General features: G+C 40.7%; 1 protein-coding gene across 1 annotated transcript in view; it reads right to left on the reverse strand.

The window, feature by feature from the left end:
• The window catches only part of LOC119649384 (MOXD1 homolog 2), a 310,141-nt gene that overhangs the window by 42,522 nt on the left and 253,009 nt on the right, over window positions 1–14,610 (reverse strand). The window contains exon 11 of the mRNA XM_038051502.1: window positions 2,387–2,555. Within this exon, the coding sequence (XP_037907430.1) occupies window positions 2,387–2,555 (169 nt within the window). The remainder of the gene's footprint in view (window positions 1–2,386; window positions 2,556–14,610) is intronic.

Below are 14,610 nucleotides of genomic sequence, written 5' to 3' on the forward strand. Positions count from 1 at the left end.
TGGGAACGCTTGGTGGACCGATGGAACATGTTTGCACTTGCACGCTTGCGACACACTGTCTTCCTGAAGAATTAATGTCCTTGTTTGCGATGACTAACCGATTCGTAGCCCGAATGCAACACGTGATAAAGCGACAGTAACGACGTTACCTTTTCCAGACACGACGGACACTTCCGACATTCAAGTGAACTGGCTGATAAAGCTCAAGTGCCGAAGTTGGCGAGGGTATGCTTTGCCGCGCTTTTCTTTCAAAGCAAAAATGAGTGTCTTACAATCCGCAAATACTGTGAACGACCTGCCTTCAAGGGAATACCGGAAGTATTCAATTGCGAGATACGGGGCTAATAACTCACAGAAGTTCAACGGCTGCCTGGTTTGGTTTACTTTTTAGTGAAGAGCAGCACCTGCGACTATGCCTGATGCATCGAAGAATACGACAGAGGGTGCATTTTACTGAGAGAATGCCAGAAGTGAAGCATCTACTAGTGGTTACTTGGTAGGAACCAGAAAATTAGACGGGAGTCTTTGGTTTTCGACACAGACAAGAAGCGTTGAGAATCGATTGATGGTGGGCGGTATTGGGCAAAAAAAAAAACGACGATAGAAGTTTAACATGTCCAAGAACCTTCTCAAATCTTCAACATTTTTTTGGAAGCGGGAGATTCAAAATCGCTTGCACCTTTACTGGGTCCAGTTGGATGCTATCGGGGATAATCAGATGACCGAGAAATCTCATCCGCGATTGCAGGAGGTTGCATTTATCAACGTTAAGTACTCGACCGGTTTGGAGAAGACGTTGGAAAATGCCCTCGAGGTTCTCTAAACGCTCGGATTCATCCAAAGATACGAAAGAGAAGCGAGGGTTTCGCAGCACAGACTGGATGAATCACAGTCCAAAGGTCATACTACTGAACTCGAAGAGTCCGAAAGGTGTACATTTGCTACAGGGACCTGATGATGATTAAGTCCAAGGTCGAGAAAATAAGGCGGGTTGCGATAGAGTGCGCAAAATCATGGATGCATGGGTTATCGGTTTGGAATGGTCAGACGTTTGTAATCGCTACAAAGTCTCCTTTCGCCATTGGGTTTAGGGATCTTGTGAATTGGCGAAGACCAACAACCGTCTGAAGGTCTGTAAATTCCCTGCTTAAGAAGTTCTTCGAACTCTTTCCACGTAACTACGAGTTTCTGTGCTGGTAAAGGACGCACCTTAGAGGAAAATGGGAATCCAGTAGTGTAGACGTGGTGCTGAACATCATGCTTAAAGAGAGATTACACTCGGTAGTGATGTTGCGGTATTTTTGAAGAAATTGCGTCAATACGTGGGTCAACAACGTCTTTAAAAACGATGGAAAGTGTGGGGTGAGCAGGCTGAGATTTTTCCTGATGACCTAAGAGGAGTTGTGAGGTCAATGAAGGATCTGTTGTGTATATCCACTGACAATCTATAGTGGCACACAAAATCCGTGCCTAAGATGGGTATTTTGATGTCCGTGATTATGAACGCTGGTCGAAGTCCTAAATTCAAGTCTACCTGCCTTGTAGATGCGGCTGTAGCTGAATACAGTACGATTTATCATTGCTCTTTGTTACCTTCCATACTGGTAGTACCGCTTTGTTGTAGTATGATTTCTGCAGGGGATCACATCATATCATATGCATATCTATGCATATCACCTTCACAAGCAGGGTCTTCTTGTTAGAGGTAAATACACCATTGCAATAGTCCCCTTGTTCTAGAAATAAGGCGGCATTAATGCAAAGTACTTAGTGCATGAATCGCTTAGGAAGTGTCCAATCTTTCGATATAAGCCCTTAGACAGTTACAGACGTTCCACGATAGGGATACCCGGGGTGAATGTATACATTTTCAATATCGTTTTATTTTAATTCTGATGTTGATTAAGAGATATATTAATGCCATATTTGACCAAATAAAAGTTTTATATTCAAAAGTTTTATGAATTTGTATTGCTAGACATTCAGAGTTTATGTAGTCTGATAGAAGTCCCATGGTCAACAATTTTAAGTTCTTGATTTATTTTCCCTTTATCGATTAATTACGAAAGACCAAAAAGTGTGGTCCTGCCACTCAATATAAACCTCAATATTCTTCAATTTTTTTACGAAATCTAGCTAAGAAAGTTAAAGATATTCACAAAAGTTCTTTTAACACTCCTCACAGATGGCATCCAAAATATCGTCAATGAGATCCTGTTGACTGTCGCCAACACTCCTGAAACATTTATGCGCCAGACAGAGATTAATCCCTCACTCTTAAAATTCTTTTTTTTTTGTCATAAATCTAAAGTATGCAGAAAGTTCCGAAGTCATAAAAAACAATACAAGTTGGACAGAAAAAAACGTAAAATTTCAGTTAACTTACCGGTATCAGGCGGTTTTTGGCTCCCCAGCATAATGGCTTAAATGAGCCACGTCTAGTGACTTGCTGGAATTTATTAAATTGATTTTCCCAATCGTACGAGACCAGACGTGATTCCAGCGTCATTCCGGCCAATTCTGGGGGTGATGAAATCAATAGTGGATTTGAACCCCTGCAATAAAAGAGAAAAAACAAAACGAGTCAGAAACAATGTAAAAAATGTAATATCAAGGGTAGTTGCACATTTTTTCTATATGTAAGGATATATCTCATGAAATATGTAGACAAAATCGTGAACAGCATAGCTGCATTCATACAGGCGAACATATGAATCCCCTATTATACAGCTCCTGGCCACAATAATGTTTTTCATGGCGAAGTTGTTTCGAGGTTGTTAAACACTAATATAACTAATTAAAGTTCACGAACCAGGATATCTGCACTTCGCACCACAATGGGAGAGAGCCACACGGACTCAGATATGTATGAAAGATATAACATATTTTTATCACGTTTTCCACTTGGATCGGTTATGGAATTCTTCCACTTAAATGCCCGAAGCAGTCGAAGGACGACTGCCTTTTCGGTAATCAGGATACACTCTTAACCATGAGTTCAAATATTACTCGCACTTTAAGCACATCTCCCTCTAAAATCGTACAAAGGGGATTAATCTGAGTTAACAGGATTCGCGGATTTTTTCGAAGACCTATAAAGGTTTTATTAGTCCGCCATTCCATTTTCTGCACCCAAACAATATGTTGCGCTATAGGTGAAAATGGCAAGGGATGTTCCCGAAAATATCTTTCTCCGTCATCTGCAATATGGTCAATATTCAATGTTCGAAAGAGCTCATATGTTTCATTGATTCAGAACCCGAACATTACACTGATTGTGGTTGGCTTCTGAGAGGGTGCATCTACGTCGTTATTCAGGGGTGATTTCAAACTTGAGGGTGAGTTTCATTCCGTTCTATTGCAGTTTTTGCGGAACTCGACTGCATACAAAACTTTCCACTTGCTTCAATTCAATATCTCCGGCTAAAAAGAGGAATGACTTGCTTGTACGGTTTTTTGTTTGATGGGAGAGTTAAAAACTTTTACCCGATTCTTTCATCATCGCATACCCGTCCAGACCAATGGGGTGATCTTTTGTCAGTGTCAAACAATATATTAGACGTAAAATGATTGTAACCTGGAAGCACTCTACAAATTCTACTGGAACAGCCACAAGTACATCTTCACACAGTCTATGGACATACATATCTGTTCGTTACGTAAGGCTCCTTTTCAATGCTGCCATGGTCCGGCTTCGTTTCCGGAAAAGTTTGAAGATTACTATTTATAAATTTCACACGGTATGGGTGAGCAGAATGTTATCGGTCATGTCAGACATTTAATAAATGGATTGCTGGGGAGAGTAATGAAAAAATGTCATCTTCGCTGCACTATGATAGTGATGGTGATGGATTCTTTGGAAAAAAGATGGGACAATGGCTGAAAGTGATTGGTGATACGATTTTCTTGGGCTTTTGTATCCTTTAGTAGGGGGCCCATACTCTAAATGACGATGCATTTTGCCCACAGCAGTACATGTATTTTGATCCATGTACGAGTATGATACAGATGATGCTCTAGTCGAGAGTAGGACGATCGCACTCAGTAAGTGCTCCACACTGAATCTGAATTACAGAATTATCTTACAAACAAACATTTCCACTTTAGTTTTATAAACAGAACCTCGTTTGTTTCTCAGCGAAAATAAGTGTCACCCATAAATTGCTATGCATTCATATTTTACCCCCCGTTTTTTGACATCCTACCATCCTCATCGACTAAAGGATTAAATTAATAGCTAAAGTAAAATTTGCTTTAACCTCGCCAACATCTTCATGCAGACAATGTATCTACTGCAAGTATATTACATAACACCGGAGCCAAGGGGATCATTCCAGCCATGTCCTCTATTCTCTACAGGAAATGATATAGCAGGCAGAAAACACCCAGACAGTCTAAAAACACATCAAAACGGGTACATTATAATATATGGAAGGTTGTCATATTTTCAGTCAAATACAAACGGCGACGATACCCGGAGCTAACACTCTCGTTGACTTTCCGGCTCCCTGGGACATCAGAAATAGTATGCCATACTGCCGCCAACATTCTAGCCAAGTAAAATTTCGGTACAATATCTTTCCATGCTCATACGCTGTCGTCTTAAGACAAGGCAAATGAGAAGTGCCATTAAAGTGACATGGCAAACATTTTATATCTAATATCCGCCACACCATATCTATTTTTCTTGGGAAAGGAAAGTGCAAATGGTAGAAGATGATATGTGATGATCATCCCATGGTAAATGACTCAAGGGTTGGATCAATATGATGCGGTGTGAGGTCTTAATCGTTGGAAGTAGGAAGGTAATTAAGTTTAAAATATTCAGATGCATTAAACCAAGACATTAAGGATAAAAGTCCTTGGATAGACAAAGATTTTCCACTTGCATATTATGCCTGAAAAACAGCATTATCAGTGGACTGTATTTAAGACCACAGCGCTTTTTTCGATTCAGGTTGATATCAACAGTGTGAAAGGCACTAAGGATTACCGTCTTTCCACAACGAAAGAGCTGGGTGAGGCAGTCATCTCCATTAAAAATTAGAAAACACGAGATTTACCTGAAAAAGGTATCTTCCCTTGTCGTTGGACGTTGAGGCTTGCGATGATTAGCAATGGCGAAGTAGATTCTCAACTGCCGTCGTATAATGATCATTCTACATTCTTGACACTCTTGGAAAATTGTCCACAAAGCTCAGAAGCGGACTTCCCCAAGCGATATGTGCTGCTGCGGACTTTATGAGGCAAGCCAGAGCAAAACAGAGATCACGTCAGGGGTAGCACTATAGTCCATCCTGAGGTCATACCTCTAAAATGGTCCCCATGGTAGTCTGCTTATGAAGTAGTCGGTTATGAAGACGATATTGCGGTACTTGCTGCCGGAGACACAATTGAATAGGTGCAAAGTATGTGTGGAATATTGAGAGGGTTATAAAGTCAAAGCACATTGGATTGACCCCCAACTGGAAGAAGAGCTTCTGCGGGAAATCAATACGCGAAAGGCTTGGTTACAACAGGAATTTCTTGGCCTCTAGTGGGAGACGCCTTCTCTTGTGAATAGACAAGCAAGCTCCCGGCTCTCAATATCCCTGGGCTGCAGTGCCTCGGTAGTGGATTACTAAGCCACCATTGCACATCGAGAAAGATACGTCTGAAAGTCTCCCGAGAATACTTGTTGCGAAGATAGAGAGAGATGCTTCACAGACTGGCAATTCGTCAGTTCACAATGGAGTATCAACAACTGACTGACGATCATTCGGTCCCTCCCGAAATGTGAAATATGGAAAGCAGGGACGCTCTCATAAAGGTAACAAACACGGAAGTGCACAGTAGAAAAACCAAGCTGAGGAACGGCGTCCGAATACGGACAAATCATTGCTCGTCCTATTTTGTGAAAAATTAATAGATAATAATCCGAATTCATAAAGGGCAAAAATAATGTGCACCAGATCATCAAAAACATAATCAGAGCAAGAGCCAAACATGTTCTGAAAAACAGTGCCAAGGACGATAAAAGTATTTCGAAAAATAAAAAAAAACATCACTCAGGCAAGACAGGAGATGTCCCTTCCCAACCAAAATGGCGATAAACTCAAAAAGAGGAGTAGATAAGGAGAAAACGATTCTTTGCCTATTCCTGACGTGAATAGGCAAAAGGGTCCGGGACAGGAAAAGGGGAAAGGCCAACCAAATAACCAAAATTGTGGAGACAACGGGGAGATTTTAATAAACTTAAAGAAGATAATACCTCAAAAAAGACTCATGGACCAAGATTGGTCGAAAGAAAACGCGGAAGGCAGAGAAAAATTATGGCCCGCCATCTCTAGAAGACATAATATGACAAACCTCGATATTCTTAGGAAGGTCAAACGTGATCCGGAGCTGATGGACTTTGGAAAAGCTTCAGCCGAATCAGATGTTCTCAAAAAGAAAATTTGATGTTGGAGTTGCGGAAGTTTCTCGGTAAGGCGGGTGAAAATTGTCCTGGCAAGGCGAAAAAGTTCCTAACAGAAGAGGCAAAAATTCGAGCCGAAAAGCAGGAGATTGTGAGAAATGTAAAAACATTGATAAAGTCACGACCAAAAAGGATAGCCGCGAGACCTTGGAAAAATAGTTCTGATCATTTGTATTGCAAGAGTACGCATTCAAGTAGCTCAAAAGGGCGAGGGGAGGCACGCAAACAGAAATTAACAGCTTACCGGTTAAATTAAGGAAGGTAACAGCTTACGGAAATTAAGAAAAAGTAGGAATACCTTTTTTCAAGATTTGAAATGATGATATTCCACTTACTTTACGATTCAATGAAAAGGCAGCAATAAATACTCAGTATTCAAGAGAACCTTGGACGCGTTACTTAGAGAGCCGAAGTGGTCGTAATCAGAGAACAATAAGAGCGGTGCTGGGGATACAGATGCAACTGGCAAGGTGACAACATGGGCATGCGGAAATCAAGCCAAGCAAGAACACAATATGAGGAAATGCTGGGTCTGCTAGTCTATGAGAAGTGACAACCGCAGAAACCCCGGAAGGATCTAGCCACTATCTAGAGGAAGCTCTGACCTCGACAAACATGGGAAGTATACTCGAACCTTCGATGTAGGCTTAAGCAGGCTAGATACGCCAGTAACCGAGAATGTTTTAAAAAAAGTCACGTTAGGAAGAAGATGAGAGAGCGAACGTCCCTCATCTTCTGCTCGATATAGTGGTGCATAAAAAGAAGCACAAACAATTTAAACAAGCGGTGGATGTCTTCACAGTACCGGAGGTAACTGAAGAAGAACTTGAGGAGGTTTGCCGGAGAATCGGTGATAAAAAAGCTGCCAGGTTGGATGCTGTTCCCAATAGTGTTGTTAAACTCGCAATTGAGACCAGACCAGGCTAATTTATCAGCGTATTTAGGACATGCATGGTGGAAAGTATTTTTCTAGGTCGATGGAAGAGGCAGGAACTAACTCTGCTCTCAAAGCCCAATAAGCAATCAGGACATCCATCATCACACTGTCCGAATTGCCTGTCACCTAAAGTAGACTTCTCTCAATCATAGAATATAGGGATGGCCTATCGGGACGAAAGTTTTCCTCAAGCTTGTAGAATGATCGATGCCGAAGACGTGGTTTTCAATTTGGCTTGGAAAACGATATCCTCCAATAAATGCTCGTTCAATTCAGCCGGCAGGAAGTGGATAAAAAGCTCATTAACTAAAACGGGTGCCCCAGCTATTTGACTAAGCTTGTATAAAGTTACCTCTTGGAAGGGACACTTTGGTATGATACAGTCGAGGGACCTAAGCAGTACGTTCTTACAGGAGGAGTAACACGGGGGTCAGTGTTGGATCCTCTCCTGTGGGACGTGGTGTACAATTGGGTCCTCGCTCTACTGAGCCAAAAGAGGCCACGGTGATTGGTTCTGCAAATGATCTGGCAGTGATTGTCGTCGCGGAACAACCTAAAAATGCTGAAGTGTACACTAGTGAAACTATAAGCGTGGCTGGGGATTATGACTTTGCAGAATAAAAGAACAATTAGGGTAAGATCGTATATTCAAGCATCGATTTTGAATTTCCTGACTAAAGTGAATGAAGCCTCTTGGTGTCTAGCTTCAAATAGGTTCTGCTTCAACTTGACCGACCGAACGAAAGGTTTTTGATATGGGCGTCAGAACAATCGAACACCATTGATAATGAAGTTTGACAGATACGCTCACTAGAGGTCTAACACCATAATAGGTCGCCCGCTGTCAAGTCTGCTCGTAACAGTGAAGAAGTAAAAGTTGACAGAGGTGAACCGCAAGATTTTAACTTATGTCAGCAGGGGAAAATCTTCTAGAAGAGGCCAATAGATCAGCGTTTTTGTCCTTATTAAGAACGGAGATATAAAGACACTAATGGGACACTGCTCCCTAAATTAATACATCGAAGAAATTGAAATGGAAGTTAGTTAGGCTACATACAAACAATGTAAGGAACAGGATGAAATGGCTCTGCATCATTTCATACTGATTCCCCTTAACCAAAAGTACTTCCATATTGGGTCTTCCACAAACGAGGAGTCATTCATGACGTTAGCAAATTCGTAAAAGCCTGCGCTTAGACGGAAAGTTATCTCAATAGCGAGAGTACAGAGGCCAAATAAACACGGCCTGAAGTTACAGCTCTTCCCACCCTTTAACCTGATCCCTAACGTATCCCCACCTAGAGATAGACTTATAGATAAACGAGTTTCCGTCCCTCAACGTAAAATTAATGTTACTTGGTTTCATCTCATCTCCAAAAAAAGCGTAATATGCTGTCCAAGTTGAACGAGGAGTAGGGGTTCTTGCACATATTACACGACGTGCTGGGAGGTCGAGTCTTCATTGCAGCCCGTGAATAAATTAAGGGGAGGGATTAGATGGTTTGCGTCATGAGAGGATTTAGATAGAACTTTCGATCCAATAGATAGACAAGATGGGATAATCTGCGAAAAGTAAGAGTACTTCAAGAATATCCTGTGAAATAAATAAATTAAAAAACGGTTTGAGTTTGAGATACCCACGCATTTCCAAATAACCTTCAAAGATCCGCTCCCAATCGATTTATGATTATATTTCTTTGCCCTTTACTAGTCGGTAGGGTCAAGATATGCAGCTTTAGTTTCTTTGTGCATTCAGGTCGAGCTAGCATGAGTTTGTTGGAAGTTCTGAGTCGATTACAGAATCTTTCAAGCAGGGAAGTTTTCGGACAATTTGTGCTCAATTGAAATGGTACAATTAAATCATTTTACTTAATCTTTCTCTAATCTGGGCCTTCAAAAACACTATAGACTTCTGGGGACTCCCCTTCACTCGCCCCGTCTCTCGAGGCACGTAGTTTCACCATTTCAGTTTAGAGAAGATTTTATTTGTATCTTGGGATAATCGTGAAAGTATCTTACAAATATCAAAGAAAATTATTTCTGCTCTCTGTTAATAAACTTTATGGTAGAGCATGTTAAACCCATTTCGAGTTGTCGTTTTAAAGTGGGAAAAAAATGAGCTTTGTCAGAAGTGCCTGTAAATAAGAAGAACCACCTTAAGATATGTAAAACTATACTGCAACTATCCTCATATACGAATCTGTAGTAACCTTAATTCGCCTGACCCTAAAAGATGCAGATTAACTTAAGTTGCTGAAGTCATCGTGGTACTTTTAAAAAACCATGAGACTGGAGTGTTTACATACGCTCCCACAGACGTTCCCATATGGATATTAGCTACAACAAGAAACCTTAAGTTAAACATTTGTATCAGCGTACAAATTGTCAATTTCGTTTGTGCTGGCACGTTGGCATTAACTATGCATGCTCCCTCATCCTGAAGTATAAATACGTATGACGTACGTACATCTCTCCCTCTGTATCTTACACCAGCTAGCCAGCACAGCGCTCGGAGAAAACCAAAGACCGTCAGCTCCTTCAGGTTTTAACCTCTCGAATTTTCGCGGAAAGCATTTCATCCCACTGAGGGGAAATTCTTCATTTCTTTCACAGTTGACAAAACAAATTGCTTTGAATGATTTCGTTGACGGTGAATGATATGTGTTGGGTATACCGAGGGAACCATCATGTATCAAGCTAGACTTCCTGGTTTACATGAAAGGAGTACCAGCCGAATGTTTACCAGTCAACAGTGGAAGATAACAGGAAGGTCACATTAATGTTTTCAAAACATGGAGAGGCTAAATTTTTGGAGGATGAGATGGATCATTGGGGCTTGACAAATTTTTGCGTCTAGCTAAGATAACATAGAAAAATTATTCTTATTTTAACAGAGTTAAGGATACAGGCTTCAGGTTTCACAAAGATGTCAGTGCTTATATTAAAAGTGGTTGAATCAGACGATTTGTCTATTGAGGCATCCAACGTTTTGGAGTACTTATTAAAAATGGACAGCAGACCGTAGATAGAATATTACTACAAACAACTACTGTTATAACTTCAACAGGAAAGCATAAAATCTTGGAAGATACTAACAGGATTTCCCCGTGGTTCCTTAAACCTTCGCCTCTCCGTTCATCCGCAAGAAAAATCGAAAAGTGTAAGGACCAAAAACCCAGGACACCACTCTCTCTCACATCAGATTACACGGAATTTATTTCAACGAAGTTCGTTTTCAAAACACATATCTCATACGATGGGAGTGAGAAAAGGGAAGTGTATGCTCCTCATCCTTAGGAAATTTCCTTTCTGGAGATTTGAAGATACATAGATGTATGTAAAACGTACAAATGGAATTGAGTTTTGGGTGACATGGAGACAAATATGAGCATATTTTTATATGCTCCAAAAAGCATATTTGCTGCGTTTGAAATGTGAAGCGAGTATTAGCATCAGTCCATGTACATATGTGCATATGTGTAGTCTAAGCAGACACATAAACGTATGAGGTTGAAGAAAAATTTGCAAAGTTTGAATATGATATTCTCCGTCTTCCTTCTTTTGAATAATTCATGTAGAAGTTTCACTCATATCTATACATGTAGAGAAACTATTCCAACCATGAGGTGATTCCTCCATTCAAGCAAAACTTTTTACGCTTGAATGTTATAAGCGAAAGCCGATGCTCTCAAAAGACGGCCATGTTGTCGCGCAAGCTTACCAAACCAAATAGTGTTTCTATTTTTATATTACAAATGGGAATTCGCCGAAATGAACGGTATGACGGAGAGAACGAGGATTTATTTGAATTTTCTTTTTTACGCTACAAGGATATTGTAATGGTTTCCTATGCTCTGGTATGCCGCGATTTGATCATTTGAATAGGGTGGAAAGTATCGTTTTTCCACATGATCCGTATTTTAGAATGGCGGCAAATATTAATAGAGTGGAGCCGTATCGAATCAATAGGTATAAATAATCAATGATGTTCCTTACAGGATAGATACATGAAAATAGCTCCTAGTAATTTTGGATATAAATGGCTTGAACGTTTGGAAGCAGGTCCCTTGGGGGAAAGTGGTCGATTATTAAATGGTGATCCGAGAGAAAGCCCCAAAAAATTAATTTTGATGCATAATCGAGCTAATGAGCAGCAATTCCTCGATAATCACTCGATCCATATCGTCTTTTTACGTCACTGCCTCGGCATAAGTAGGGTACACCTCGTGTATACTAGTCATATATTAAAAAGTAGAATCTAAGTAAAACGACCTTGATGACCACCACATAAAAGACTGGAGGACTCATTTGAAGTGAAGAGATTCAACACGGGGTCATCGAACGGAGGAAACTCACTGCCCTGAAGCATACAAGGACTGTGCATTTTCATATGCTTTTTTTCCGAATTTTTTGACCAGCGGGGGAAAATTTGTAGAACAAGATCACAGGAGGCATTTCTTTGCTACTCATGCTTGTGGAGCATTTTGTCCTTAAACACCACCAATTTTTTCGCAAGCTTATGGTGTGTTAAGTTGGAGCTTCTTCGTTGTTTAACCAAGACCAGGAGTTCATTCTGACGTGGTCGAATGTTTCAATGAATTCACAGAAAGAAACTAAAGAACAATCGTTGACTCGGCGAGGTATGCAAATCTGTCATGGTAATGTAAGCATATATTAACCTGCCCACACATGAACCAGGAATAGGACCGAAATGCAATCGTCCTCAATTCATTCAGGATGGCAAACATTGAGTGGTTTAGATAGTAAAAAAAACCGTTTTCGGAATGACCCACAAGTTTCGACAAGCTGAAAATACCAAGGAAAACCCCTCGTCATCCTTAGGGTCATAAGTGACGAAGGAGATGCTACCAGACCCTATTTCCATGTTGACGGCCTAATAATGAACGCCTGAGATGTGGATTCAGGAAAGATAGTGAAACGTGGCGGCAAGAAGAAATTGTGCCTTTTACCAGGATTCAGCACCCGCTCATAAGGTGAGGAAGGCAAATGCTTGGCTTTGAAATAAAGATCATTGCAAAAACACATCAGGACATCTGAAAGGCACAATTTTCCGAGGTAATGACCAACAAAAAAGAAGAATTGAAATACCCATGTAGTTGGTCCTGGTCTAGGCTTGCGCCGGCACTACTTACCACTGCACTGATTACTTTAATTTTTTAACAGATTTAGACTCACTTCGACGATCGTATATATACCCCGAGCCGAATTAGAATAAAAACAATCTTGTCCCGTATTCCTCCGTTTCTGCACCTCAAAAATATTAGAAATCGTTGAAACTGCGCAAGCGGATCAGACGATCCAAAGGCGCTTTCTCGGTAGTTAGTATATATTTTGGATATTTCGGTGTATTCTCAAATCAACCGTAAAAATTGTCGCTAACTCACTTACGACCTTAGAAAAAGCTTTCGTAATACAATGAACAAAACATCCAACAAACGCCCACATTTCTGCTCATGGAATTAATAAAAAAATTATCAAACTACCGTAGTACTTCAGAAAAGGATTAAAACCGTAAGTACAGCCATTTTATTTATGGAAGCTGAAGCACGCGATGGGAAAGCGCAAAGCATACAAGTAATTTGGCCTGATGTTCGCTATTGAGCAAATCAAGATGTTTGGAATCCCACATTCATGGAAACTCTATGTCCAGATTTGACTCTTAGGAAGTATCCAAAACTGCAGTCTAGTAAAGACGTACAAAGCGTGGGCAATTCCAGAATCCCCAGCCAGACAATTGCAGGATCCCCAGCCGGACATTAAAAGTCGAAGGAATACGGGCCATGAGGAGTACCAACAAAAGCTTGGCAGGATTTAGTTACGGCTTTTTAGACTCGTCAACTGGAGGACGTAGTCATTTAGCCTAGAAGACTATAAGCAAGACTAAAAAACGTAATGAAGGTTTGAAGGTTCACTTACTCAGTTACAGATGCACAAATACAGAAATTATTGGAATAGTTAAACGTTGACAGATCGACTGTCTGTAAATGTTTGTATTCAATAGCACTGGTCCAAAAAGCGAAGAATTAAGTACCATCAATTGAAGGGGAAGAAAGTCAAGAGATGCTTGCTGACGTATGTGATGCTTCTTGAATGACAGAAAAGAAATAGTTTTCTGCATCGCATTGCCACTCGCAATTAAAAATGGACAACTCTAAGCGAGGAGAAAGTTAGGTGATGCCAGGTGAACAACGTCCATCGATGCTGAAAATCAAAATCATTTTCCTGCATAGCAATGCTAGGCCATATGTATTATAGCTGTCACCTATTTAGAAGGAGCGAATTGGACAAATCTTGCCCTATCGGTCGTATTCCCCAGTTCTTGTCCCTTCGGATATCCTTTTATTTAGATCAGCACAATCTATTCGATCTCCTACGATTTTTTATTGACCAAAGCCCATTGATGGCGTCTGGTAAGTCATAATGCTCAGAATGGAAGCAGCCTCTTCTTCAGAAGAATTCTGTTACTGACAATCTTCGATGGGCAGTCAAGCTTTACTTATGCAATCATACTAAAGGTAAAAGGATAGTTGTTATCTTGCAAACTTTTCTGTTCACCACCCATCTCGCAAATCATGGTCCCTAGACTCTGGAAGGGAACGCCAGACTGACTATTTTCTGATTAGCAGCAGCATCAACGAAAATCCGAATCAAAATACATTCCCATCCGCAGAAATAGTTTCTTTCAGTAGCCGTGGTGATGCCGCTACCCTTAATATCTTCGTCGTCGAGAAGCTACTGCCCACTTGGCCTTGGCTTTCAGGATGTCCTTCCTCTAACCGTCTCGATCAATGGATTGCGAACAGTAATGCGCTGTCCTCGTCAACAGAATCCGCTACCCCACTTTTGCGGTTTGGTTATCGCTCTTCGTACTTCTGCCCACCCTTTGAATACCCTTTTAGGTATCTAAATTTCGTTAGTATACTGAACGTGGCCAACCTATTGCAGCTATCGAAGTTTTATTAATTTGGAGACTTCAGGGTGGAAAAATATTTGGTACAATTCAAAGTTGTATCTGATTCACCACTGGCCGTCCTCTCATTTAGCTTCTATTATTCTTCTAAGAACCCCCTTTCAAAGGTATTGACCAATATTTTGCTCAATATACAACTGTTCAGTAAATCCTTTCTCACAAAGGAGGCTTTCAATCCCTTTGACCCAAATTCCACAAACTCACCTTTCTCACAACTGCCGCGTG

This window comes from Hermetia illucens, chromosome 2 (genome assembly GCF_905115235.1).
Source record: "Hermetia illucens chromosome 2, iHerIll2.2.curated.20191125, whole genome shotgun sequence".
NCBI lineage: Eukaryota > Metazoa > Arthropoda > Insecta > Diptera > Stratiomyidae > Hermetia > Hermetia illucens.